General features: G+C 32.4%; 2 protein-coding genes and 1 long non-coding RNA gene across 5 annotated transcripts; 1 reads left to right on the top strand and 2 right to left on the bottom strand.

The window, feature by feature from the left end:
• On the bottom strand, nucleotides 1–4955 carry LOC105130353 (lipase-like PAD4). The gene is made up of 4 exons (XM_011032813.1): nucleotides 4838–4955; nucleotides 4390–4720; nucleotides 1020–1736; nucleotides 1–906 (listed from the first exon to the last, which is right to left on the bottom strand). The coding sequence occupies exons 1-4, from the start codon at nucleotides 4855–4857 to the stop codon at nucleotides 106–108; spliced, it is 1869 nt and encodes a 622-aa protein (XP_011031115.1). The 5' UTR covers nucleotides 4858–4955; the 3' UTR covers nucleotides 1–105.
• A 9633-nt stretch (nucleotides 4956–14588) lies between these two features.
• Nucleotides 14589–17444, top strand: LOC105130351 (uncharacterized). 2 transcript variants are annotated; one of them, XR_843226.1, is made up of 3 exons: nucleotides 14589–15896; nucleotides 16022–16076; nucleotides 16889–17444. It is a non-coding gene; the product is annotated as an uncharacterized LOC105130351 (long non-coding RNA). The 2 variants fall into 2 exon arrangements; XR_843225.1 differs by having other exon boundaries at nucleotides 16022–17444.
• A 1326-nt stretch (nucleotides 17445–18770) lies between these two features.
• LOC105130350 (amino acid permease 4-like) lies at nucleotides 18771–23264 on the bottom strand. 2 transcript variants are annotated; one of them, XM_011032811.1, is made up of 7 exons: nucleotides 23127–23264; nucleotides 21569–21710; nucleotides 21221–21454; nucleotides 20982–21075; nucleotides 20670–20884; nucleotides 20400–20539; nucleotides 18771–19652 (listed from the first exon to the last, which is right to left on the bottom strand). In XM_011032811.1, exons 1-7 carry the CDS (start codon nucleotides 23130–23132, stop codon nucleotides 18999–19001), a joined length of 1485 nt encoding a protein of 494 aa, XP_011031113.1. In that variant the 5' UTR covers nucleotides 23133–23264; the 3' UTR covers nucleotides 18771–18998. The 2 variants fall into 2 exon arrangements, with proteins under 2 accessions (XP_011031113.1, XP_011031114.1); XM_011032812.1 differs by having other exon boundaries at nucleotides 20982–21072.
• Between the last annotated feature and the right edge of the window lie 1612 nt (nucleotides 23265–24876).

Raw genomic sequence — 24876 nt, 5'->3', positions numbered from 1 at the left:
CTAATATTATGTAAATTGATTCATGTAACAAAAACTACAAAATATATCTTACATATTCATTACAAAACCTGCTTGGCAGATGGCTTCATAGCCTTTCAATGGAAACTATGGAACCACTTCCTCATTCACAAAACTCAAAAACAAGGGACGGAATTGCACCATTTGTGATTTCAATTCATTATAATCTTTTAGCCACAATGAATAGCTTGAATTCTTTGCCACTACATCTATAGACACCTCCTTAGTTTCAACCAACGCGTTTGCATAGCTCGCAAAACTATCTATCTTCTGCCAAAGCAAAGCCAAATGACTCGGATCACTAGTGCTTCTAAGAGCATCTAACAAATCCCTGGCTTCCTCCACTCTTGCCCAGAAGCATGTGTCTTGGGTCAAACTTGCAAACTTGCTCCTTTTATAATCTTCCCCTCTAACACTTCTCTCTTTCCACCACCTATCAAAAATACGATATCTCCTCTCCCTTCCATGGTCAATGTAATGCCCCTTGCTACGATGCATGCCTGTTCGATAATACTCAGCAATATCCAATGGCTCCACAAGGAGCTTATAGAACTGGGAAGCATTGACCCATTTTCCTTGTCTGTAAAAATCATGGGGGAGTTGATTGCTTTCAAACAAGTTTATTACGTTATCCCAAAACTGAGCCAGCTTGTGCCGGTTCAAGTTGACTCTGAAGTCCCTTTTCGAGGCTCCCCTTTGTTTAAAGGAGTCGTAGTAACCCATCTGATCATCAGACCGGTCGCACAATGCTTTATACCACTCTATTTGAGCCCTATAAGGATTGATTTTGGACAGTTTAATTGCCAGATTGGCACAGTTGAGGTTTGGTGTGCGCCCCAATCGCCTAGCAGCCTGTAGGCAAACTTTGGCTGGCCCTGCAGTTGGTTCCTGCGCATTGATTCAAGAAAGAATGACTTCAGAAAGTACGTCCACTTCTCTTAAAATCTATTATAGCACAACAAAACCAAAAGAATACCAATAATTCTGATAGAAAGCGCTACCTTGCAAGACATTCCTGTGGACTGCAAAGCCAATACAATTCCTGCTTCATAGCTTGATTCAGGAAGCTCTCCTTGCATGAAACTCCTCTTCTCCAGAAATTGCAAGGAGATTTTCCCTACGTAATCACCATACTTGAGATGATCCCCAATGCTAGAGCTAGACGTCCCCATCGCGAACAACAAATACATCATTTTAACAACAGATGCTGCATTGTCCACGCAGATTGCTCCATCTTCCGAACAGAAAAAATAGTTCCCAAATGGCCTCAACATTCCAGTCACTGCCTCTTCTCCAGCTTCTACTAATTTTTCCAAGTGAAATAATACATATTTGAAAATTTGAGCCATGCTGTCATCACTTAACGGTACAGCAAGCAATCCAAAATGCGGAGAATTCATATACATGTGCCAAAAATGTAGCAGGGGTTTTATGAGTGGAGCAATGGGATCCATTGGAACAAAGAGCATCCTTGGCATGATGTCATACTTCGATACAACATGGCAAAACTTGCCACCCCATTTTTCGCGAAGAATGGCACGAGAAAGGGTCTCGTTGCCTAGCAATGGAGAGCCAAAGGTGATGCATAATACCGAGAGGTTTAAGAAATTTGATTGAAGGTAAGAGAGGAGCCAAAGAGCAGCAAGAGAAGCAGTTGCTCCACCTACGGAATGGCCTGTGAAGATGATTGACTTGCTTGTCTGCATCAGTGTTTGCATCTGCATACACACAAGTTCACTCTTAAAAAATAAACATGATATCATACAATTTCTTAATTAAAAAAAGCAATAAGAATTGAAGCAAAACTAATTCAAAGATACCACACGCCATTAAATGAAAAAAAGAGAAAAAATGACAGCTTTTTCAAAAGCAAATGATAAATTCTAGAAGTTCAAGCTTCTGCTAAATTTTAGACTTGGTCTAATGTGGCAGCACGTGTAGGGTTGATAGTACCTGGTCAACCATGTGGTCACTAAAGCCCATCACATTCAAATATTATAATAATGGTGGTATCAACAGTGATGGACAGCCCACTTCGGAATTATTCAATTCGAGTCTTCGTTCTCCAGCAACATTGAACGGAGACTGAATTATTGATGCTAGTGCATTATATTTCATTTGTGTACACATGGCTCTAGGATACCTTGATTTGACATGGGTGGTAAAAGCAAATAAAGCAAAAGGTTGAATAAAAACAAATAAAATAAACCAAAGAAGGGGAGAGAATAGAAAACAAAATTAGAAAATCTATCATTTGTAGGAGTGAGATCAAAGAAAATACAGGAATTAAAACAGATACAAACATCAAGCCAAACCCACAAATTATAAACACTACATATTGTTTAAGAACATAAAAGCAATTTAGGAAGAATTATTGAATAAAATATTACAGGATGCAGAAAAATGTTAATAAGAAATATTTTTATAAGTAAATATACAGTTTTAAGATCATTACATTTTTAGTATAATAAATTGTTTTTATAATTTGACTAATTTTTCTATCTTTCTTTTTAAACTACCTCTAAATCCCTTTTAATATTTTTATTTATAATATTGTATAATTATTAGAGTATATATGTGCGTGTAGGATCGAGACTGTATTTCGGGTTCAAAATATGCACAACACTTTCGAATTGGTTATTAGATTATAAAAAGGAAAAAAAAAACTTGGTAAACCATTCTTTATTAGGAATATATTATTTATTATAAATTAAATTTTTTTATATATAATCTTGAATAAAACATTAGAGTTGTGACAAACGACACGGTAATTAATTATGCATTATTTATTTATGTGGTTCGGTCATTTTTTTCAAATAATTTTTTAAAAAAATTGTTTTATGTTATTATTATTGTTTTAATTTTAAAAAAATATTTTGATATGTGAATATTAAAAATAATATTTTAAAAAATAAAAAATATATATTATTTTAATTTATTTTAAAAAAAAATATTTTGATATGTTTTTTAACCTATCAAAAGGGAAAAGATATATTATGTGTATATGCACAGTAGTGCACAAGACATCAAAACACGTTCTGACATGAAAGTCTTCATAGCGATTTCGAAGAAGCTGGCAGCAGATCAGAAGAACTACAGGACAAATATTGGCAGGATTCAGAGCTTTTTGTTCTTTTAGAAAGGCGGGGTTTATAGCTAGGCTCTCAATTTGAGGCGGCTGATAAATATGTGGCTGCTAGTCGGCAGGGAAATGGACGAAAGGCAAGTGAAGTCTACACGGCATAGCAAGAGTGACTTTACCCTCACGATGTATACCCAGCGCCAAGGGATCGAATTGAAGGGATATAAAAACTAGACAAAAGATGACAACCAGCTGCGATTCAAAGCACAAGAGGGTTTTGGTTTTTGTGCTTGTCTTCTACAGACATTCAAGCACATTTTAGTTATTACCAAAGACAAGGTCATCATGATCAGAGATATCCGCCGTCCTATCTTGTAGTGGAACACGTAATGAAGCCAGCACACCTATTTGTTTTTGCTCCATCTGGGGATTGATAGTGATTTGGTTATAGAAACTCACAAACTCCTCTCAACTCAGTTTCTGAAAGTGATCTATAACAATTCATCTAATTTTTAACAAAGGAGATGATAGCTACAAGGCCCGATAACTTTTTCTAGCTTCACTTTTCCTTGATTCCTTTTCCCACGGAGAGCTCTTGTTTGCTTTACAAGGCCAGAAGATGTGGGGGGTGAAACCCTAAGAACTCTTTCCTTGTCCCAACGGAAAGCAAATGTCTTTTATAAAAAGACACCGTGCATAGTGCTGCTGTGAGATTCATCAATTCTTGCCGGCCTCTCTTCTTTTTCTAGTTTCTTTTAGTGGATTATGTTTATGACCAAGCTAACAAGGGAGTCAAAAAGAACCATGTATTTATTTATTGTGATTAAAGTTAATTTTTTTAACCCAATTATTAGCACAACAAATAATTAATGCTTAGTTCTTATGCCTACAGTGAACGAGAATATCTTTTCCCTGGAGTGTGAGATGTGCCAAGCCACTAATTATTATAATGGTATGAATGGAATATTGGTACTTGGCCCTTTCTCACATTTAATGGCCAAAAAGGGAGGCACATACCTGACACACACCATGAGAGAATTGCTAACATCAATGTTGAAATCAAAGCAAGTAATCATAGAACTATAGGCGAGATTTTCATCATTCTTAATACATTTTGTTATTTGTTTTTTAATTTCTAGACCAGAAAACAACATCTGCAATTGGTTTCTTGGAAAACAGACAGAAATCAATCCTCCCATTTTTCATCGATTTTCTTCCCAGCCAAACAGCATATGATTAAGCAACAACACGTACATCAAAGAAGATCATCACCAAGGAAGAGAACTAACCTGGTTTTGAAAGCTTGGGTCCTTATAAATATTCTCAAAGATCCTCAGCAAGGCACCTTGCACCAAGACTGGCTCTTCCCCTTCAGTTTGGCGATGCAATGGAGTAAACATGCTATTGGCAACATCAGGCAAAGGAAGCAGATTCTTGAAACTGGGGTCTGACCCTGAAACCGATTCGATACCAGAAAAGGCCAAATACCCAATACTTCCAATCTGTTCTGCTACAAAACCCTGAGGTGAATTTGCATTGGCAAGATTACAGAGCCTCCATGACTCGGATAGCAATGGTGTGGAAGCTAAGAAATTGGCCAGCATCTCACTAGTCTCAAACCTGCCAATATTGAATGTCAATCAAGAAAAAGATGGTTAGTAATTTAGCCTACGAGATGAATACAAGTTTTCCAGTCCAATTCTTGAGCGAAAGAGGGATTTGTGAGTGAGCACTTACGATGAAGTTTCTGTGTCCATGGAAAAATCAGGCTTAAGAGAAAGATGGTGTTTGAGGTCGAGTCTTGGGGTGCTGAAACATAAGGGGGTGTGGTCTTGTAATGGTGCAGGTTTTGCTTGTTCTCTTTATAACAAGAAAAAAAACGAATAAAAAGGTGGGGAAATAACATTTTATTTGGTCCCTAAAATTTGTACTTTGACCATCTTGATCCTGAAATCTTGTATATTAAAATTATGAGCACACCGAATCTCGTTAAACGCCGATGAAAGTCAACATAATATTTCTTTACCAGAGTTGATTGTGTTTAATTTAATAATATTTTCCTTCAAAAAAAAGAAATACATTGTTTTATCTCTCCGTATTATTCTTTTTAATATTTATTAAAACAGAAAGGGGGATGAATTGGGGGAATGAAATGAAATGAAATGAAAGGGATTGGGTTATAAATAAATTAAAAGTATAGTGAGTTCTGATGAAGTGCAAAGTCTTCTGATTGGATGGTTTGTTGTTATTATTTTTTTCAAGTCAATTAAAAATATAGCGAGGTGTCGGGCGGGTTCAACGAGTGACCAGCCCCGCATTTATTTATTTTTATATTTCTGTGACATACAGAGTCGGACTTTAGGAATCCGCGTTTCAAAAAGAGAGGGCTGAGACCATCCGTGTGTGTGTGTGTGTGTGTGTGTGTGTGTGTGTGTGTGTCTCTCTCTCTCTCTCTCTCTCTCTCTCTCTCTCTCTATATATATATATATATATATATATATATAGAATAACACGTGAGCTAAGAGCGGTTATCGGTAGGCAAACGCGGTGGCGTTTGAGATACGAGAAGGTTTTTAAAATAAAATCTTTATATTTTTTAAAATTTATTTTTAATATCAGTCTACCATAATAATTTAAAAATATTAAAAAATATTAATTTAAATAAAAAATAAAAATATTCTTTATTTTATTTTTAAATATTTTATTTATCTTCATAAATTATTTCAATTTATTTTTTATAAAATTATTATAATCTTAAATAAATATCTTGATTTTTATTTTATGTTTATTTTTATAAATATTTATTTGCTAAGTAAATAATAATTAAAAAGTAATTTTTTAAATCAAGTAGTGTTCACAATTTAGATTGTAAATTTGATTAGTTAGTCTATAAAATTTAAATTAATCTAACATATAGTCATCTAAATACCCAAAAAAAAATTGTTTTAATTTTTTAAAATCAAATTATATTTTTTATTGATTATCTAAATTATATTGAAATTTATTAAATTAATTATGTTATATTAAAACACTTTTACATTATATAATTATAAATATACGCTAAATAAGAAGTTGAATGGAAAAATTTTAAATCAAAATTTTAATGTCAACACGTTGAACCTAATTTAATGATGGTATCAATCAATTCTCTTCTGCTAGAATAATTATTTTAGTTTAAAATTTTTCTAAATCAAGTCAAAGAGCCAACCAATGAACTAGTTGTAAGCTAAAACAAGTTATTCATAACTAAATTGGTGACTTCAAGCAAAATTATTTTATTGTTGCTTATTCTATGATTTTCATGGCCAGCAAAGAGAAAGGCATGGATGTCTAGGGGTGCGTGAGGAAGAGTATTTTTTATTTATTAATTATGAGTATTTAGACCTTAATTAATTTTATGATATTTTCTAAAATATGTGATCCTCAAATTAGTAATATTTAATAAATAAATTTAAAACTTATATCTTTTAAAATTAACAAGGAAGGGTTATTAGGGTAGCTGGTTTGTCTCCTTTTCTACCAACCAATTCAGAAAAAGTTATGGTTAGATGAGATTGCTCGGTCCCTCTACTATTTTGATTCTTCCAATCCAGCCCCTCGTCAATTTATGTGTTAACCAACCTGAACCTTGTACCTTGTTTTTCTTCTTTGAATTTAGAACTTTCATCCAAGTCAAATAATAAGTCTGACCAAGCTGTCCACGTGTCATTTAAACAAAAATGAGTAACATATATTTTTGTGAATACAATCTAAAACAATCAAAGCGAAAGAAATAAAGGCCACTCTCCCCTCCCTTGAGAAAATCGTTCCCGTAACGAAAATAATGAATTGCGAGGGCAACATTGAGAAAAGAAATTGAAGAGGGACTGTACTGATAAAATCAAAACAGTAGAGGGACCAGTGAAGATGAGATGGTACAAACCCATCTTTGGGAGGCAGCCTGCCAACATCATTTACAGACTAAAAGTAGAAAAAGGTTCAAAATTTAAGACAGAACACGGAAAGACTTATTCTCCGATCTCCACAACGCGTCTAGTTATGTTGGTGAGGGCACTGAATTAGTGGGGCTGAGATCTCAACGCCAAGGATCTGTCGGGAGACATGTTTTGGATTCTTAGACTGGGTCATGGCAATATTCCTTAATCAACAAAAAAAACCAAAAACATTTTGATCATGAACAGACACGTGCCCAGTTAAGTTAAGAGCACTGGTTTGATCTCTAAGTGTTCAGTGGGCTAAGTTACAGAATGTCCCGCTGATGTGACTAATCCGTTGGGGTTTAGTTGTAGTTGTTTCTTTCCAAAAGTTTCTAAATATAGCTTCTCAGGATAACAAATGAAAGTGGTTGCTATGTTTGAATCATACGGGAAAAAAAAAAAAAAGAGACAACGATTAAAAACAGAAATATATATTACAATATGACAGATGAAAAAAAAATCAACAAAAAAAAGTTAGTGTGAGTCAGCACAATAAATATATAATCTGGATATTAAAAGAAGAATTAATTTGAATTAATTTTACAAACTCACGTTTTAGATTATGAGATCAGAACAATTTTATATAAAAATAAATTGAAGAAGGACACAAAGCTCTTTTTTAAAAAATATTAAATAATCATATTAAAAAAAAAAAATACCAACTCTTATTCACTTTTCAATTTTATGACCCGAGTCATTAGACTGAAAATATTATATGTATGAAATGAAAAGTGTAAAACTTAACCCCTTCAATATTAACCATTGGCAAATGAATTGAAAAAAATTAATTACTAATAATCTTTGATAGTAATTAAGAGAATGAGAATTAAAATCAAAATCAAAAATAAATTAAAATATAATAATAAATTTTTAATTTGAGAGTTAAATTAAAAAGAATAAAAATATTAGAAGGGGGGGAACAAGAATGAGGACTAAAATTTTAAAAAAAATACACTATAAACTTAGATTGAATGATAAAATTAAAAATAATATAACTTTTATAAAAGGGTTTAGGAAAGAAGTAAAAAATCAAAAAAATAGGAATCAAATTAAAAATATCAATACATGATATAAAGAAAATTAAACATATGGCTTTTTCAACATGTTTTTTTACATAAACAATTCCTAAATATAAATAAAAAAAACTTATACTCGTATCTAATTAAATAAATTAAGAACAATCATGTAAATAAATAAATAAAATTATTAACAATAACTAAAAATAAAATTAAACAAATTGAGATAAAAATAGATCAAGATATTTAATATTGCATCACAGATTATTTACCCGGTTGAGTTTAATAATTTTTTTATTAAAATTATTTTGTAATTGAAATTAATACACATATGAAATTTATTGAATAAAATAAAAAAATATTATACAAAGTTGCACATATGAAAAATATTATAAGAAAAATAAATATTTTTTATTTTTAAAAATAAATTATATATATATATCCTAAATGAATTATACTAAGTACTAGCCTCTTCAAAAATTAAATATATCTAATATGATTAAAAAAAAACCACTATTTAAAAAATACTAAATAAGCAAAAACAAAATCACAAAGAATTAGTATTAATTAAAATATAAATTTAAAAATTATTTTTTAAAAAAAAATATTAATTTTTTTTAAAAAAAAATCATACATTGCTTGGCCTAGTGAGATAAACAACGCGTTTGTCCCTCCAAGAAAAGACCTATATGTAGGCCTACAAGGCCAGATTCATGTGCACCAGCTTTTAATTTTTTTAAAAAAAAATTTAAATCCATAAAGCCTTTTAATTTTTTTAAGAAAAAAATTAAGTAACCCTATAATTATAATAAAAGAGGTTAATTATACAAAATAAAAATTTAAAGTCTAAATTAAAAATTATATGAAAAAATATTTATTATAATTTATAGTGATTTTTGTAAGGATGAATAGTGTTTAACATTATAGTAATTTCACCAACCCTTTCAATTTCTTTTAATATTTACAGGGAAGGGACTTGTTGACCTTCAAATTAAGTATATAGTAGCCTATTTACAACAATTAGTGTACCATATTAATTTAATAATTCGTCAATTTAGGGTCTAACCAGCATTGAGTTAAAGAAAAACTTTATTTTTATTAAAATAATATTATTTTAGATTTATTTAAAAATAAAAAAAAATAGATCAATCCAAATCGATCCCGACCGCTAGCCGAATTTTGAATTGGATCAACTCTCCGTTGTAACTCTACATGTGCATAGGAGAACTACCAAGATGGAGGGTTCATTTTGACGTGTCGGTGGTTGGATGCATGATGTGGACGTGCAGGTAGATATTTTCTTTATTTGGTTTTATGGAAGGGTATCCTAAATAAGTGTTTTTAAGAAAATAAAATAAAATTTATCTCCTTGCTTTAGTCAGATAAACAGTTACAAAAAAAAAAAAGTAATCTATGTTTTATAATTTGATCTGAGATTTAAATCCTAGTAGTTAAGGAAGGAATACATCTTCTTAGTCATCATATTAACCTCCTTAAGTTTCTTAATTGTCAATGAATTTAAATACAGTGGATCCAATCTTGTTATTTTATTGAAAATTCAATGGTCCTAATGGTCAAAATATCTGTCACGATCTAGAATTTTTTCATAATCTTAGCTGTGAATTTTGTTTTGATCAGCCAATTCAAACTTTTGAATTTATGCGTGATCTTAATCTTGCCTTTTTCATTTAGAATTTATTAGACAGGTGGCCCTGATATGTCGCGGGCAGGTAAAAGTTTTTTCCAACACTAAAAAATGATATTTACAATGTGATAATATGAGATAATCTAGATTAAATTAACTAAAAATATAATTTGGATATAAAATTAAAATAACCTTAAAAAAATTTATAAAGTTAAAAATTTAGTAGCCTAATATATATACACATTCCTTGAAGAAGAAAATCCAAATTAGATCAGGGTAACTTGATAGTGTAACAACATGTGATATAAAATTAAAATAAAAAAGAATATTAAAAGGATGAGCTAATAAAAAACAAGAGTTTAATAAAAAAAATATTTAAAAAACCTTGAGTCATCTCTAGCTAACGTTACCAACCTGCTCTCATAATAACTAAATGCTAACGTTACCAACCTGCTCTCATAATAATTAAATAAAAAGAAAAGTAAAAAAAATAACAAAGCTCAAAGACTAACAAATTATTGTAAAATAATGAAATTGAAAAGCAAATATGCCATAAAAAATGGAGGAAAAAAAATTCTGAATCAACCCATGTTAATTCAAATAACCCGCTACCCACAATATAAGATCGGAATAAAAAAAAATAGATTTCTAAAAGAAGGACCCAACAAAAAAGTCCCACACTAAAAAACAAAATACTAAGAACAAAAACTTAAGCTAACTTGAGTTAGCTTGACTAACCCGTTCTTGAAATAATAAAATAGAAAGTGAAGTAAAAAAATGACGAAGCTCAATGATAAAATTTTTTATGCAAAATAATAAAATTGAAAAAAAATTCTAGTTATAAAAAAATTAAGAAAAAAAAACTGAGTCAACTTAGGTTAACTCGACTAACCCGCTCATCGCTCACAACATGAAATTGGGATAAAAAATTAGACTTTGAAAAGAATGACCTAGCAAAAAAGACCGATGTTAAATTAAAAAAATATTGAGTAACAAAATACAAGCTAACACGGGTTGACTGGATTAACACGCATTCAGGATAGCCCAAGAGGTAAGAAAAGTGAATAAATCATATAACTCAAAGGTTAATAATTTAACAAAAAAATATGAATTTGTAAGAAAAATAAATGTCATAAAAACATCTAAGTAAAAAAAATATAAGGTAACCATAATTAACTTGATTAACCTATTAGTTGGAATATAAAACCGTGATAACTCAACATAAAAAAAAATACAATAAAGCTAAGGGTTTAATAACCAAACAACAAATAATGGTTTTTTTTTTTAAAAAAATTATTTTTTAATAAAGATTTGCCCTTGGAAGACAACCACTAAAAAATAACAAAATAAAATATTCAATCATAAAATAATTTAAAAACCAAATAATGCATATCAAATATGGTATAAAAAATTAAAGAAGGTAACTAGGGGTTAACTTGTAAAATAATAATAAAAAAAATTATTGAAAGAATAATGACCAAAACTCGATAGAAAACCAAATGAAATTAAATGTTGAGGGACAAAAAAAAGATATATCAAGAAAATAATAAGAATATAACAATTAAAAGAATAAAGATAAAAATTAATTAAAAAACAAATGCAAGAAAATGAGAAGGGACAAAATTGCAAGAAACAAATAATAAAAAATATAAAACACAGAAATATAGCAACTAAAAGCAGAGAGATCAAACCATATAAAAAAATTAAATAAAATAACTAAGGATTAAATTGAAAAAAACTAAAGTTTAAAAAGATTTAAAAGCCAAATGAACAATAATTAAAAGAAAAAAGACCAAAATCTATTATAAATCACAGCACAATTGTTTTTTTAAAGTTCAAGCATGATTTTTTAAGGAATGAGAACAAAAAGATAGAAGAAAGAAAAAAATATTTATCTCAGCCTAACCAATTTTTTTTTATGAGTAAGTGTCACACCACTGAAAAGAAAATGATGCATCACTTCTAACATCGACATGCAAACAAATAAATTCATTTTTTTTTTTGTTATTGCATGGGCTCCAAGACATCACTTGAATTTATTTGTTTTATTGGTAATTATTTTTTGAAATATTTATTTATTGGACCAAACAATTATGAGAATCATGAAAGAAAATCTCAATAAAACATAAATATTTTCATAAAACATAAATATTTTCATAATCATGCAGTGGATTAAAAATATAAAAATAATACATTGCATTTTTTTATAGACTATTTTCATTGTAAGCATGTGTTAATTGAAATTTTTTCTTTGGAAGTACAAAAAAAATTAAAATTAAGAAAAAAAGCGAAGAGAAGTCATGACAGACTGGTAAAAAAATCGCTTGATAATTTTATTAAAAATATATCATGTTAACATTAAAAAAACATTTTTTTAATATATTAATTTTTTATTTCAAAACTTTAAAAGGAGGTGCAGTCCCAACTGAAAACTTTATGTCTTGGAATTAGACCCAAAAAGTTAATTCTAAAAAGAAAAAAGTCTAAGAATAAGTTTTTTAAAAGAAAAAGAAAAAGAAAAAGGGGGAGTTTCTTCATTGTCCTACAAACAATGAAGCACCATAAAAAAAACCCGGTTTTTTTAAGCTGTGATGGTAATTGCCTAACAATAATGGAGAACCAATCCCCATTATATTAGCTAGAAACACTTGCTTAACGCTTGGGGGAGTCGGATTTGGTTTTGTGAGGAGATTCAAGACTGGGTAAGAAGTCAATAACTTTGTAGTTAATTTATGTTCTTGTACATGCCGCCATCACTGTCTAGCCATTTCTGTCTCGACAGTTCGTACATCGCGCCTTAGATTTGTTCATTACTAGAAATACAGTGAAGGGGATGGATGACACATGCTCTATCTTTATCACTATAAATTTATCAGTGCCGCTGATGCCAAACTAGAAATCACCAGGCCAGACGCATCGTCCTGCTGAGATGATTCTTCCCCCACCAAGAAAGGCAATCTTTGATCGCCATCCGCGCTGTCTGAAGTCGGCGGCATGTTCGACACACAAGCCGGCAACTTTTTATTTTTAAATTGTATTTCTATTTATTAATTATTAAATCACTCCTCATTCAACTTAATTATTACTAAAAAGTCAATATAAAAATACAAAATAATTTTTGAATTTTAGTGTAATAAATTTTAATTTCAAAGATAACTTAATCATTTTATTTTAATCAGTTTTTGCTAAAGATCAGGAAAATGTTTTCCGGAGTTGAGAGAAGGAAAACACTTTTCTTTGTAAATGTTTTTCTTTTGATCAAAACTAGTTTTCATTAATGAATTTTTGTAAAGTTAAATAGCCATGAAAGAATTTGAAAAATGATTTAAAAAAAAGTTGTAAAACAAACCGCCCAAGGGGCATTTCAATAACCGTGTGCTCTTTTTGTTGCTCTGTCCTGTGGCATGGCTTGTGGAATAGGTTTTTGGGATTTGTGGGTACGATGGAGGACATTGTTAATGTTTTCAAGGAGGGGCTAGGGCTATGTTGCGGCGGTGTGGGGGTATATGGAAGGAGGGGAATGCTAGGATTCTCAATGACTCTTTTCATGTTCTTTAGCTCTCACGGTGGTCTCTCCAGCTGATACCCAACCAGACTACAAATTGAAAGCTGGAAACATTGTTTGCTCTCTGGGAACGGGGGGAAGATGGGCAGTTAGGTGGAAACATTGTTTGCTCTCTGGGAACGGGGAGAAGATGGGCAATTAGGTCATGGGGATGACTGTCTTCCTGGTAGGTGAATCCTCAAGCAACTTTTTTTAATTTTTTTCCAGAATAGGAAAAGATTTGAGAATAACCATTCAAAATGTTTTCAGTACCTCGTTTTTGTTCCCGGGAAATTTTAAATATTTATCACCTAATCTCTTCTAGATTGCTAGAGTTTTACTGGAGAGTTTCTTCGTGAAAAAATTCCCTCTTAACCATTGATTCTGTAGTGCGGGGAAACATTTTATTCATTGTGTTTTTGCCTGTATCGATGAAGTTGGGGGCGGAATCAAAATGGTCATCTTGGTCTTGGCACCAATGAGGACTCTCTTGTGCCTCAGAAAATCCAAGGCTTTCAGGCACTCAGCCCCCAAGAAGAAGAAGAAGAAGAAGAATTGCACAGGATAAACACAAATGCATGAATAATTAGGTGAATCTCTTGTAAGAACCAGTAAACCTAAAGTGCTGTACCTGAAAGGTAATTGAGAATCATTGGTTGTTTGAGAATGAAATTGATTGAGAATGAATGAAAGGTAATTTATTAATAATTTTTTTTTAAATTTATTAAAATAATAAGAAATAAATCTTACAAATTAAAAAGTTGATCAAAAATGAAATTGAAAAAAAATATAATTTTATAAATTATTTCAAATAAAATAAATAATAATTAAAATAATAAAAATAAAATCTAAAAAATAAAAAAATAAAAGATAAAGAAATTAAAATAATAATAATTAACCTTTCATAAATTATTTCAAATAAAATAAGTAACAATCAAATGAATAAGAATCAAAGTTAATATAAAAATGAGGATCAAAGTTAATATAAAAATTAAATATTAAGAGATAAATTTAAAAAATAAATATTCAAAACAAAATATATAAAGTAATTAAAAATTTGAAGATCAAATTTGATATAATCAACAAATAATATAATATTTTTAAATTTTTCATAACTTTTATAAAGTGTTTTCCGTTAAATTTTTTTGGAAAAATACTTTTCTGAAAATAAAATAAAATTTTTATTTAAATAAAAAGTATTTTTTGTTGATTAATTTTACTAATAATAAATAAATATATAAAAATTTTAAAAAATAATTTTTTTTTAAAAATAAACCGGAGTAGTTTTTCCCTTCTTGTGCCCAGTGGAAACAGAGCCTTGCAAATGTAAAATTAGTTAAGAGTAGATATGTGCAATCACAAAAATTTCTTACATTCATGCGCACAATGTCTTGCATATTATTAGAATTCACTTCTCTTTGACATGGAAGCTTGTAGAACTGTTTCCCATTCCACTTTTATTTATTTATTGCATGGCTTAATTAATTGTATCTCTACTTGTATATGTCATTTTTGTTCTTAAAATATTGCTTATTGGCTGGCGTGTCTCTTCCCGTGTACAGTTTGGACAGGTCGGAGATGGTGACTCGACCTTGTGATTACTTGCGTTGGAGCTCAATTGAGGCGAGTTTCAGCTAGAACATCTTGTGATTTCTGCATCGTACCATCCCCCATCCACTTACTGGTTGGAAGAAACTCACATCGAGTTTTGCACCACTGAATTATAAGAATTCCCAGAATATGTACACACAAATAATGAAATCTTAAAAACTTTTACGACTTCCTTTGAATACCGCGGTGATGCTGACAGCCTTCCTTCTTGCAGACAAAGGCACATCGAGTCTGTTTACTTGAATTTGGATATGCAAGTAAAACTCCACCTTAGCTTCTTCGATCCAACAACACAAGCTATTGTGGTGATGTGTTGAAAACCAAAACTTCTTTAGTTCTCGCTTCCTTCTCTTTATAATGAGTTGAGAACATGATTTGCAGATTTCTGGTTTGCCCTTGGAAACTGACAATTTGCAGAAATTTGTTTAAAAGATCGACATATGGAGGTCATTTTTCTTTACTTTTCTCAATAAGCGTTGGCTGTTTTTCATGAAAGGACGATAAACAGGATGTAGTTCCCAAATTATTTGAGGATGGATCAAATGGATAAGTGCTTCTACAGTGATGATGCATGTATTTGTGGATGCGTTTCTCAGTTAACCCTGAGTTGTTGTTCATGTGGAGTGAATTATGCATGAAGTATGACAAACTTCACTTGTGTCTGCAATGGAAGTGCCCATTAACACATCCAGTAGTATTTAATTTTGGGCCTTGCCTCCCTGGGCCGATGTAATTCATTTGGCTTACAAACAAGTATTTTTTTTCTCGTTAATTTCAATCAATACACCGGAAAAGGTCTTATGATTTCAATAGTTTTAGTTGAAATATGTTTTGTAGAATAACATCTAGTGCACTAGCATATTTTGCTGCGTTTTCTGACAAAAATCTCTAAATTTTATCCGTCGGAATTCCAAAGAAATTATACCAAAGGTCATAGAAGCTCTGAGTGTTGATGGATCTGGTGGCCACCAGATCGAAGCTTCAACTGTTGATCCATCATCAGGTGATGTGTTGTCCCCATAGCCTCTTCTTACATTTTAACTTCACAATGGTTTTTGTTGCTTATTGTTGTTAATATTAGTATTTTCTTTGTAATTTGTCTGTTGCTTGCTCTAATCCTCTTGACAGAGAAAACCTGGGTTTCACCATCTGAAAGATATATACCACTGTTCCTGATGAATCTGTAAGTTCGCATTTCTAAAATTTCAACAATCATAGTTGGGACACCAAGTTGGACAGGCGTAAATTCACCTTCTTTTGTCACCATTTTGACAAAAGGCATCAATCACATGTAGCAGCATGGTAATGATAATAAAATGGCTGCTGTCATTTAGCATGCCCTAAAGGACTGTAGGTGGCCCAGCTTGTAGATATCAAAGAACAAAGAACAAAAATAAAAAAGAAAGAAAAGACATTGTCACCAAAGGAAATTGCTTCTAGGAATTCAAGCTAAATTTTCTATTTCAGGATTGAATTCGCAATGTTAATTAGTGTTTGACACATGAAGCATACACGTGGAAATCATTGCGATTGTATAATGTTGTTATAAAAACACATCTCAGGATATCAAAATTTTTATCATAGTCAAAATATTTACATGGTCATTCCTTCAATAACAGTTATGATTTGTTCTTCCTTTTCATGTTATTTTTTAGCAGTACTTTTCAAAGACTTACTGTAATTTTAACAATCTTCAAACTAGTTTTGATTAATGAAGAGTGCATATTTTGAAGGGGAAAAAAATCAATGCAGTGAGTTTGCAAGAACACTTCCTATATGTTCTGCATTTGAAAAGTGTGCATAGAATGAAATGTCAGATAAATCTCCATGCCAGAACATGTTTTTCAAAGCTTCTTAGAGTGTTTAGTAATGTTTTTGCTCAAAAGAACCCAAATTAACAGCCATCATCACCACAATAATGATGATGACAACAGTGGTGTACTATGTGATATCTCAAGATTTTAATCTTTACTTGCTGTGTATCTGTTGGTTCAGAGGCAAACAGTTGCGTTTGGGGGTAATGGGAATGATGTCAAACGGATGCGGATTTGATTACTCCAGATCCATGGAGCACCAATAACCTTTTCTTCCGTCCCCGAGCTTCCATTATCCGTCTTTCTGAACCAGGCAATGCCTGAACTGTCATATTTTGCACTCTTATTACCGCTGAATGTAAATTCTTCCTGGACAGAACGTTGTTTTTGGTTATAAATTTATTGAGAGGAAATATATTTGACTCTGCAGATTCAACTTTTTGTTCAAAAGCCAACTGACCAGGCAAAAAGGAACCGCGATTCAGCCTGGTTTGTTCTCCTGGTGAAACTATCCATGTTGATCGGCGTGTCCCTCTATGCATACACAGGAATATTTTTACAAAACCGGTTCCTATGGCTGAGCAGTATTTCATTTTGCATGCGAAATGATGGCTATTGACAGAAATCTGTCTCCATTTTTCTCTAGTTTCATCTTATCAACATAAACAAAGCCGACAAATGCGCCCCTCAGTTGTACATATGATCTTAACAACGTTCCGCGCTAGCCATTTAGTCAAGATCCGCATACATACATATATATATATATATATATATCTCGACTAATATTATAGATTTTAAAGTTAATTACCATGACTTAAATTTATAATTATTAAAAAGCAAATCCAAGATGTAATCAATTAAGTTATTTTGAGATGAAGAATATATTGATTTTACTGAAATATTCTTCCCCATATCACTTATAGAAGCTCTTGCAAAAGATGAGATTTTTCTTAAAGGTGACTGGAGAAGAAACTTTAGTCAAAATTGGCAGCATTCTAGCCATTGCTATATATGAACAGCTCTTGTAAAACAATTCAGTCGTCAAGATTCCTCCACTACCTATTACAGATATTTTTTTTCCCCTTGTGTCTGTATTTTATGTATTTGTTGAATTATTCTTTCCTATAACTGGTGGCTCAGAATACAAGAAGCACTTTCGGTGGCCGTGATGCTGTTTATTTGTCATAATTATTAGGTTTTCTTTTCTTTTATACCGTCCAAAATGCCTTTCTTTTCATAGGTTCAAGAACACTCTGATGTTCGTCTGAAATTAAAAAACAGAATAAAAAAACATACATGTTCATCAAGTAGCATCTTCTGATTCTGTCTGGCCTTTTCCTTTTCCAGTAAAGGGGCATGCATTTGATGGGTTTGACACGTTGCAACACGCTGGTTTTACTTTTCTGGGAAATATAGAGATGATGGCAAAAGTATAACTAAAAGTAAAAACATACAGTTGAGCTGTTCTCAAACTTTCAAAACTAGTCACAATCTCAAAATAAAATAAAAACTAAATATAAAAAGAGGGGAATATGTTTGGTTGGTGAGACAAGATGAAGGCATGGAATAAATTTGTCTAATTTTGAAATGAAGTTTCGTATGTGAAAACAAGAGATAAAGGAAATATATCCTGTGTCTTTTTTCTTTTTTTTTCTTAACCTTGAGCTAGTAACCAAACGTCACTCAATTGATACAAAAAATTATAATCATTAAAAACAGGGGAGAAAAAACTTATAAATTTACCTTTTGATTATTTATTTGAAAATTACCCTGGTAAATTTCAAAAGATTCTCGAATTTCATATATTTTACTAAATAATTTTACCGTACACTTTTTTTTGTGGAACTAGTTTAATGCTAATCAAAATACTTAACCTTCGATCATATCAATATTTTATATGTTTGATCAATTCCTAATCTATCAGTCATTATTAGTCATCAGTATGATGCAAAGAGCATATCCATTTACTGATCAGGCCAAGCCTTGGAGGATTATGGAATTTACATGTGATATTAAATTAATAATAATGTCTAGATTTGATGTTTTAGAATTGACAAAGGTGGTAATGAAAACTGATGTTGAATTCCTTATGCAAATTACAATGTCCTAAGACACTTGGAGCAACACTAATTGAAGAGAAATCAACATAAAATTACAAATGATGAACCACATAAACACCACCCACTTGAGAATTTTCAGTCCTTTGTTTCAAGAACAATTAAGTTCAAGATGCAATCTTTCGCTTTCAGCTAGCTTGCCATGGTTACTCAACAAATCATACAACCACCGGTTTAATAGCTTGTCTTGAACGGCTTGTAAGCCTTAAGGTCAAGCACAACACCAGCAATTGAGCCTGCAACAGCCACAAGTGAAATCACTAGGCAAGCCATGCTCAGCATTTGGAGACAAATCCATCTTGTGCTCCATTTTGGTATCTTCTTTTGTACAATGTACATCTCCACTGGAAAATAGACTGTCAAGGGCCAAAAACCAAGTGCACCGAGAATTCCCACAACATCATTAAAGAATGGGAGCAACATTGATATAACAGTGGTCAACAACACAAATATTGTTCTCCAAACCAATCTAAACAGATTCAGATTGTATGGCCTAAAACCTGGGACTGGGATTCTGAATTCCTTGGTGATGAAGTAATTTTCAGGCCATTTTTGGTTTGCCCATTTCTCGATGAAAGCAAAGAGAGGTTGGCAAAACACTTGATATGCTCCAATCAGGTGGATTACTATGGCAACGTTGGCAATATCAATAAGCCAATATGGGTTATAGAAACCAAAGCCAGTGAGGAGATTTCCAGGAGCTTGCTCTCCAAAAGCTGCATATCCCATGCAACCACAAAGCATATAGAAAGTTGTTGTCACCACGATGCTTATCTTCGCAGCTTTCTTCATTGTCTTTGATTCTGCTGGTGGAGATTTAATTGTGTCCTGTAAAGCAAAGAAAATAATGCTAAATCCCCCAAAAAAAATTCACATCGGCTAGCCAAAAAAAAAGGGGCTTTGATATTAAGTGATCACACAAATATTGTTCTCCAAACCAATCTAAAGAGATTCAGCTTATATAGCCCATAGCCTGGGACTGCGATGTTGAATTCCTTGGTGATGAAGTAACTTCCAGGCCATTTTTGGTTTGCCCATTTCTCAATGAAAGCAAAGAGAGGCTGGCAAAACACTTGATATGCTCCTACTAGGTGGATTACTATGGCGGCGTTATCCTCCATATCTTTTCAGTTTCGGTTACGGTTCCAATGCTTATCCCAGTTAGACTACCCTTAAAAGTTCCATTAGCTGCAAGCCAGTGAAGATATAGAATTGTAGAGTTCCATTAGCAGCGCAAGTTAGAGATGCATTTCGGACAACTAAATAAGGAAATAAAGACACTCTTTGTCGGACGGAGATACTTATAGTTAAAGCAAATATATACCTGCAACTTTGCCAATGCCAAGGCCAAGACCAATGGTAGAGTAAGTAAAAGACATGACCGCCACAAAGCATATAGAAAGTTGTTGTCACTACAATGCTTATCCTGGCAGCTTTCTTCATTGTCTTCGACTCTGCTGGTGGAGATTTAACTGTGTCCTGTTACAAAAATAAACAAAAAAATGCCGAGTTACTCAGAGATTGTCCATATTGACTAAGAGAAAATGAGGTTTGATATTAAATGATCGTACATACTTGAATTTCTATAAGAATGACAGAGTATGAATATGCGAAGGCTATGGCACCAAGTGCTTGGAAACTCCTCCATATCTTCTCTGTTTCGGTTACGGTTCCAATGCTTATCCCAGTTAGACTACCCTTAAAAGTCCCATTAACTGCATACCAGTGAAAATAGATGAGCTTAGAGTTCGATTAGTCACAGGAGACTCGTTGTGGGAGTTAGTCCCTCAATATGGTATAAAAGTTGGATTTAACTAGAATAGTCCCTCAATATGGTATAAATACCTGCAACTTTGCCAATGCCCAGGCCAAGACCAATGCTAGAGTATGTAAAAGACATGACGGCGGCAACGATAGAGAGCCACCATAGCTGATCAAAGTCTGGAATCTGAGAAAGTAGAATTTCTGTTATACCAAACATGATCATGTATGGGTTGCTCGAAATGTGACATGGGTTCTGTCCACCGCTTTGATGGAAACAGTTTGACCTTTTAATTGCCCTGCCAGTAACCATGAACCAAACTTATCAATCAAGCTTTAAAGAAAACTAGAAAAAACAAAGAAGTTAATGGAATATTTGTAAAGAGACCAACTCACATCATGCTTATGGATGATGCAATGGTGTAACCAATGGCAATACCAAATAGGCCGATGTACTGAACAAGGCCACACAAATTGACTTTTACTCCTCCTGATAAGCATTGAAGACAAGAGAATTTTAATATTGGTGAAATAGAAGAAAAAAATGAAACATTCCAATATGGTCTATATTATTAGGGTTGCAGTATTATGTATTTTTTGAATGTTTGGACAAAAGAAGTTTATTTTTATGATACCAAGAATGGATTGAACAGCGTCCATGTATGTATAGTTTCTTTCTCCTGTATAAGGATCGCCAGTCCGGTAACAGTCAGTGAGTAGAGATGAGGTATAGTATGTAACCAATGAGAACAAGAACATCACAGCAGGACCAGCAATCCATCCTAGTTGAGCTATAGCCCATGCCAAGGAAAGCACTCCTGATCCTATCACTGCTGTTATTATGTGGGAGCTAGCGGTCCATAGAGTACCTGAAGACACAAACCAACCAACAAGAATATGAAATGTTTTCTACCTGAACAAAGTTTTCTACATGAGACAGAGTGAAAACAGGGCAGAAACAGGGGAAGGATGGAGAAGATTACCAGTTCTTTTAAGGCGGCCATCATCATCGTAGCACTTGGAACCATTTTGAGGGAGCACGTCAACGGAGACGTCAAAGACTTGGTGATGGTTGTGGAGGTGGTGGTTGTTGTGGTAGTTCTTTGAGGCAGCATTCTCACCCATCTTGTATTGGGAAAGGGCCAAAAAAGCAAAGGAAAGTGTCAGTGAAAGAAGTTGGAAACGAGACTTGCTGTGACAAAAATGAGTGATTAAAATGGCTTAGCAAGTACAGGTCCAAATTGGGTTTGTCTTACTTATCAACAACTCCTAGCCAAATGTGCACAAATGGAGAGTAAACTTGTATGCACCACCTAAATCTCAGCTTCTTGGCTATTTTAGGTGTCAGGACTTTCTGCTGGGAAGATAGGAATGGGGAAGGCAGCAGCTAGTAATACGATTCAAGTTGAGCTTGGGAATGGTGTGTGTGTGTGTCTATATATATAATGATAGTGTGGACTGGACCCTCTTAACCCGTTCAATGAACTGTGTTTTTTGAGCATTTTGGAGCCCCACCATCATCAATCTATTATCAGCCTAACTAGTCATTATCTATACAATCAACTTCAACTATTTTTTATGAACACCAAGATACTCAATTCTTACAGAATCGACTGTAAAACTGTGTTTCTGAGAGGGTAATGTTCGATGATGCGGTCTCGTAGCGCTACAAGATTCGCTCAGACTGTAGATACGATGAATGTCCGACATGTAACACGTGGTGTGGTGTAATTGTGGTTCTTGACTGCGAACTTGAATCATGCAGGGAAAAAGGAGAGGAAGATGGAGAAAACAGGAACAAGACAAGTACAGCTGAGCGGGTGCCAATAACCCAAATTGCGCCGTTTCAAATAATCCATCAACAACATCGAAGACCATGTTTCGGTCAACTCTCTCTCTCTCTCTCTCATCTCTCATGCAAACAATGCAGGGACAAAGACACAACGCCAAGAGAGATGGGGGCTCGGTCACTTCTGAGAGTGGAACACTCCCAGAAGGGAAAGGTCTTTCTTTTACAACTCATGTAACTCGTTATCATGCATAACTCAGTAGAATAAATCATAAGCCGCTTCTGCTCTGCTTTTATCATTGATTCCTGCCTCAGCTTAGGTGAGCATGATACCACTAGCTTTTCCTAGCTAATTTCTAGCAATTAATTAATGGTAAATTTGATTTTTTTTTTTACTATAGTGCACAGAACCAACGAAGTAAATTAAGTTTATTTTGAACTCAGGATTTGTTTAATAATGTATTTGGATATATTTCAAAAGTGTTCTTTAAAATGTTAAAATTATTAAAAAATATTAATTTAAAACTCAAAAAACAATCCTTAGAAACACACAATTAAATCAACATGCCGAACATCCTAAAGAAGAAGAAGAAAAGTGTCATTAAAAAAAATAAAAATCTAGCGAGTGGAGGGTTCCCCAAGTAGAACACAAACCACTTAATCACTGCGTGTCAAATTATAATAGAAAGACAAGAAAAAAGAAAAGGAAAAGGAAAGAAAGAAAGAAAAACAAGGAATAAAGAGATGATTACCTGCATTATTCTAGGCTCGAGCTGGCCCTCTTCTCCCTCAAATGGAGGAGTTCAAGTATGTACAAAAGAGGGCCTTATTAAAAAAAGCAAGAAAAATATAGACATGGGCTGAGATAACCGATGGCTGCACTGCCTCTGCCTCGGACTCCCTCTGAGTTTATATACATGGAGAAAGCAAAAGCATGCAAGGCAACTATGGCGAATTATACTCTATTTAATGCATCGATAAAGGCAACTTTTGTATTGCTCTCCAACGTATCTGCTCTCTCCTCCATCCTTTGTTGAAGGGAAGAATAGATGCTTCTTCCTCCTCCGTACCTTTGAGCATAGAAAATGTTTATGCCATTTGATTAGATGTTGCAGCACCACTGCACAGAATCATGTGGCCACTGGTGCAGAAGGGAGATGATTTTTTCCCGCCACCGCTCCCTCCCTTCCTCCCTGATCCCTCGTCTAAATGCTCTTCTGGTATCATTATAAGTCAGTATCGTGCTTGATCTACGTTCGTTTAGATTAATTCCTAATTAATCCTGAAGCAGAATTATTGACAAATTGCATGTGGATCAAAGTACTTGTCTTACTGGGATCACAATATTGTTAATTGTTGTTGCAACAAATTTATGTGATATGATTGATGTGTTTTTTTTATGAAAGAAGTTTATGTAATAATTTTTCAGTTTTAAAAAAGCATTGAGCTTGTTGAGCTTTTTTTTTTATTTAATCTAAAGAGTGTTTGGAAAAATAATAAAAATTATAATTCTTGCAGCACCACTGCACAGAATCATGTGGCAACTGGTGCTGAAGGGAGATGATTTTTCCCGCCACCGCTCCCTCCCTCCCTCGTCTAAATGCTCTTCTGGTATCATTATAAGTCAGTATCGTGCTTGATCTACGTTCGTTTAGATTAATTCCTAATTAATCCTGAAGCAGAATTGTTGACAAATTGCATGTGGATCAAAGTACTTGTCTTATTGGGATCACAATATTGTTAATTGTTGTTGCAACAAATTTATGTGATATGATTGATGTGTTTTTTTTATGAAAGAAGTTTATGTAATAATTTTTCAGTTTTAAAAAAGCATTGAGCTTGTTGAGCTTTTTTTTTTATTTAATCTAAAGAGTGTTTGGAAAAATAATAAAAATTATAATTCAAAGTATTTTTTATTTAAAAATACATTAAAATATTTTTTATTTTTTGAAATGTAATTTTAATATTAACATATTAAATTGATATAAGAACATATAAGTCAGTATCGTGCTTGATCTACGTTCTTTTAGATTAATTCCTAATTAATCCTGATTAATTCCTAATTAATCCTGAAGCAGAATTATTGACAAATTGCATGTGGATCAAAGTACTTGTCTTACTGGGATCACAATATTGTTAATTGTTGTTGCAACAAATTTATGTGATATGATTGATGTGTTTTTTTTTTTCATGAAAGAAGTTTATGTAATAATTTTTCAGTTTTAAAAAAGCATTGAGTTTTTTTTTTATTTAATCTAAAAAGTGTCTGGAAAAATAATAAAAATTACTTTTTAAAGTATTTTTTTAAAAAATACATTAAATATTTTTTATTTTTAAAAATATAATTTTAATACTAACATATTAAATCGATATAAAAACATAAAAAAAATAATTTAAATCAAAAAATCAAAATTTTATGAACCCAAACACACATTTAATAAATTCAATAATAATTTAAATGTTGGATAAAGTAAATAAGCAAGATTACCGCTAGTATGCTAA

Source organism: Populus euphratica, unplaced genomic scaffold (genome assembly GCF_000495115.2).
Source record: "Populus euphratica unplaced genomic scaffold, PopEup_1.0 scaffold45.1, whole genome shotgun sequence".
Taxonomy (NCBI): Eukaryota; Viridiplantae; Streptophyta; class Magnoliopsida; order Malpighiales; family Salicaceae; genus Populus; species Populus euphratica.
The sequence above is the reverse complement of the archived record's forward strand: the minus strand, read 5'-3'. Positions and strand labels throughout refer to the sequence as shown.

What these genes read in the sequence shown, in the direction of transcription:
- LOC105130353 (XM_011032813.1), bottom strand. Translation starts at nt 4,857, where the DNA reads ATGGACACAGAAACTTCATC. An exon ending in ATGGACACAGAAACTTCATC is followed by an intron (nt 4,721 to 4,837) that starts GTAAGTGCTCAC and finishes CAATATTGGCAG; the next exon opens with GTTTGAGACTAGTGAGATGC. An exon ending in CCACAGGAATGTCTTGCAAG is followed by an intron (nt 907 to 1,019) that starts GTAGCGCTTTCT and finishes ATCAATGCGCAG; the next exon opens with GAACCAACTGCAGGGCCAGC.
- LOC105130350 (XM_011032811.1), bottom strand. An exon ending in CGCTGTTCAATCCATTCTTG is followed by an intron (nt 21,076 to 21,220) that starts GTATCATAAAAA and finishes AATGCTTATCAG; the next exon opens with GAGGAGTAAAAGTCAATTTG. An exon ending in GCATCATCCATAAGCATGAT is followed by an intron (nt 20,885 to 20,981) that starts GTGAGTTGGTCT and finishes GGTTACTGGCAG; the next exon opens with GGCAATTAAAAGGTCAAACT.